Source organism: Poecile atricapillus, chromosome 12 (assembly GCF_030490865.1).
Source record: "Poecile atricapillus isolate bPoeAtr1 chromosome 12, bPoeAtr1.hap1, whole genome shotgun sequence".
In the NCBI taxonomy this organism is placed as follows: domain Eukaryota; kingdom Metazoa; phylum Chordata; class Aves; order Passeriformes; family Paridae; genus Poecile; species Poecile atricapillus.
Genome location: NC_081260.1, coordinates 3,996,029 through 3,999,598, shown reverse-complemented (window position 1 = coordinate 3,999,598; position 3,570 = coordinate 3,996,029). Strand labels below are relative to the sequence as shown.

Here is a 3,570-nt window from a genome sequence, read left to right as displayed (position 1 = left end):
GGGACCATGTTTGATCCAGGGGTGCCAGTGCTCACTGGGATGGGGATGTGGGAATGCCAGCGCTCCCCACCACTTGGGAATTTGGATGTGCCACACACAGGGGCAATGAATCCCCCCATGGGCACCCCAGTCTCATCACTCTGCAGTCCTTGAAGCAAGAAGGACTGGGGGGGCAGAGGGAAGGTGCTGCCTGCTATTATCCCACAGGGAGTTCTGCTTGTCCCTGCTGGCACCCTGGCAGTAGTGGTGCATGGCAACCTCCCAGCGTGGTGCCCAGGGACAAACTGTGCCAGGGAGTGGCCCTCCTCCCCCCAGCAGTGCTCCCACCTGGGCAACAAAGCCGTCAGCTGTGGGGTGGGGGAGGCAGGCCAGAACAAGGGCCAGGGGCACCTTTTACATCTTGGCCCCCTCTCCAGCCCCTCTGCTGGCCTCTCGGTGTCAGAGAAAAGCTCAGATACAGTCTGGCTAGAAAGACATATTTATTGCGACATCGGTTTGCAGCCAGCACTCAGCAGAGACTCCAGACCCACGCACATGCCCTTGACCCTGCTGTGATGCCTCCACGGCCAGCAGGCCAGTCCCTGGGGCCACAAGCCCACTCCCCTTTCCAGGCAGGTTCATTGGGGCTGCAGGCTGGGATCCCCCTGTGCCAGGTCCTGCGAGCTGGCAGCACGGAGTAAAGAACAGAAGCCGGATTCAGGGTCCTTCATCAATGTAAGCCACCAGCTGGGATCTCCAAGCAGTCACAAGGCTCTCAGAATCCCAGGGAGAGAGCGGGGTCAGCCCCCCAAGCACATGAGAGGGCTGAGCACGGGCGATGCTCTTACCGCGTTCCCTTGGTGCCAGCCCGGACGCTCTGGGGAGCCGGGAGAGGTGCCAGCCTGGTTCCCACCTGCGGCCACTACACGTATCCTGTCAGGTTGTAGGAATTGACTTCACTCTTGTTCTTCTGCACTTGGCTGGCAGAGGGCTGGGGGTTCTTGCTGGCCAGCAGCTGGGACTGGTAGGCGCTGGAGTAGGCGGCCGTCGTGTCCCGGGCAGGGCAGGAGGCGCAGAGAATGAAGCCGCCGATGAGGGAGAGCAGGGAGGAGATGATGCCGAGATAAAGAGCCTCCCCGAGCTCAAACTTCATGCTGTCGGGGATGACGGGGTTGCGGAAATCCCGCAGCACCACGTGGATGTTCCACACCAGCGGGATGAAGCAGAGCAGCCCCCCGAGCACAAAAACTGCGCCGCCCGCCACCGCCACCCGGTCCTTGCCCGGCGAGCCCTGGCTGAAGACGGTGCACCTCATGCCTACGACAGAGAGCAGGCAGGCGAGGGAGGACACGGCACAGGAGCTCACCATGAGGGCTTGGGCCGCCTGGACGTCGGCGGGCAGGTTGAGCAGGGAGCTGTAGATGTCGCACTGGGTGATGCCCGTGCTGTACGTGGCGCACTCCATCCACAGCCCCTTGGTGAAGCTGACGGCTGTCACGATGCTGGAGCCGATGTAGGAGCTGGTCTTCCAGCTGGGCAGCAGCGTGGCCGTCAGCGTGCCGATGTAGCCCAGGAAGGCCACGGTGTAGCCCAGCAGCTGGAGCCCCATGGACACCATGGTGAGGGCTGGCTGTCACCTCTGTCACCTACCCGGGGCTCGCAGCTTGTCGCCCAGGTCCCTCCCGTGTGCTCACGTTCCCATGGCCCTGCGAGAGGCTCCGCTCGCAGCGCTGCAGCTCCACCCCGCTCCCGGGGGTGCTGGTTTTGTGCGGGGTGGGAGCCGCGGGGAGGTTACCTGCGAGAGTGGAAAGCAATCCCTCCTCGATTAACGATTGACCCGAGCCCGTGGAGGAGCGCCAAGCGCCCTTTCACCTCCGCTATCTCCCCAGGCAGGCTCCAGAGGCAGAGCAGCGCTGCCCAGGAAGGACGCCAAAGCCCTCCCCTGCACTGACGCCGCGGGCAGGGATGGAGAGCCGGCTGCTGGTGCGGGAAAAGTGCCCACTGCCTTCCTCGAGGTCCCTTGTCTTCTGGGACGCCTCGAGCTGAGGAAGCCAAAAAGCTATGGCTGCACCATCTTATTTGGGACCTGCTGGAGATGACTTCAGGTGCTGAACCCAAAGCTCCCTCAGCTGAGGAAAGGAGATGACACCTTGTCCCCATCAGCATGGGGCTCGCCCAAGGCATCTGCAGTGACCCACGGCCCACCCCAAGCTGCTGAGGTTCCTCTGGGAGAATGGGACATGGCCACCTGAGATTGAACCATGGATATCACCCTTTCCGTGCTGCTGGGGACAAGGATGGACAGGGATGTATATGACAGTGCCACCTGCATCCCCAGGAGAGCCTGGAGGCCCACAGAAGGCAGGATTACATCCCTGGCATCCCTGGGATGCTTCCTGGAAGCATGCCAGCCAAGCGGGGTGACCTGTCCTGTGGAGGGGTGAGCAGTTCGGGGTGCAGCTCACGCTGGGTTTTTGTGCCGATGCCAGCTCCCACCCACAGCTCTGTACATAGGCAGGGGGGTTGGCAGAGGTGGTGGAGAGGGTTGGTTTGTTTTCCCTCTGCTTTGTTTAAAAATTCCTCCTCCTGTGGTGCCTTGCGAAACCAGACTGAGCCCCGGCACCGCGGCCAGTGGCCTCCCTCACCCTGGGAACGCTCCTGGCTGAGCGTGCTGCCACCACCCAGGGCCTCCCCTCTGCTCCTGTCCCCACCGCTGCCACCTCAAATGCTTGGCACCAAAGCTTCCCAGCTTTCCATCCCCTCTCCTGTGCTCTAACTAAGACCTCCCACGCCATCTCGGTTGCTGGAAAAGAAACACCTGGGGTGCTCAGTGTGCTCAGGGTGCCGGCAGAAAGGTGCGGGAGGGAGCTCTGCAGTACTTACGGAGGTGGCTGGAGATGCAGGGTGGGAGCCAGGGTGGCTGCAGCCGGGGGTCACCCAGGACTGGAGGCAGCTGCTCGGGGCAGGGTGAGCAGCCAGGGCCCCAGTCCAGGGGATCAGGGGCTGCAGTTATTTAGCTACAGCTTTGCACAATCCACCTGCAAATCTCCGCCTGGATCAGAGGCTTATTGCAGATCGCAATTAAACCCTTTGGGTGTCGGGAAGGACTGGGGAGCCGGGGTACCTTGCTTTGCTTACTGTCTATGAATTATCAGGGTAGGTTCACCAAATGGGTTCAGGTTTGAGGCTTGCTGTCATCCTTCTGGACCACCTTAGTGGCTGGCAGGTGATTGTGCTACCATCCATGTGTCCACTCTGGGCTGTGCTGCCTGTATTGGGGTACGAGGGGCAGTGAAACACCAGCAGGTTGAGCTCCCCACTCCTCAGAGCCAGCCTGAGCTTTTGGTTTACTCTTCCTGGCCCTGCTTGTCCTCCACGGGGTTTGTTGTTGTAAGACTGCTGGTCCAAATGAGGAGCAAATGGGGAAGGTAATGAGAGCTGTGCTGGGCCCGTGCCCCCTCCTGCTTGCCGGCTGCCACAGATGGAGAGGGACAGGGAGGGCCTCTGGTGACAAATTGTGCTTGGAGCTGAGTGGGGTTCGGCCAGCCTTTGGACAGCGGTGTTTGGATGCTGACAGCAGAGCTACAGCAG

The 3,570-nt window shown here is 61.5% G+C and overlaps 1 protein-coding gene across 1 annotated transcript; it reads right to left on the bottom strand.

Moving 5' to 3' along the window:
• Nucleotides 1-460: 460 nt before the first annotated feature.
• Nucleotides 461-1,776, bottom strand: CLDN2 (claudin 2). The gene has a single exon (XM_058847761.1). It carries the CDS (start codon nucleotides 1,595-1,597, stop codon nucleotides 902-904), a length of 696 nt encoding a protein of 231 aa, XP_058703744.1. The 5' UTR covers nucleotides 1,598-1,776; the 3' UTR covers nucleotides 461-901.
• Nucleotides 1,777-3,570: the final 1,794 nt, after the last annotated feature.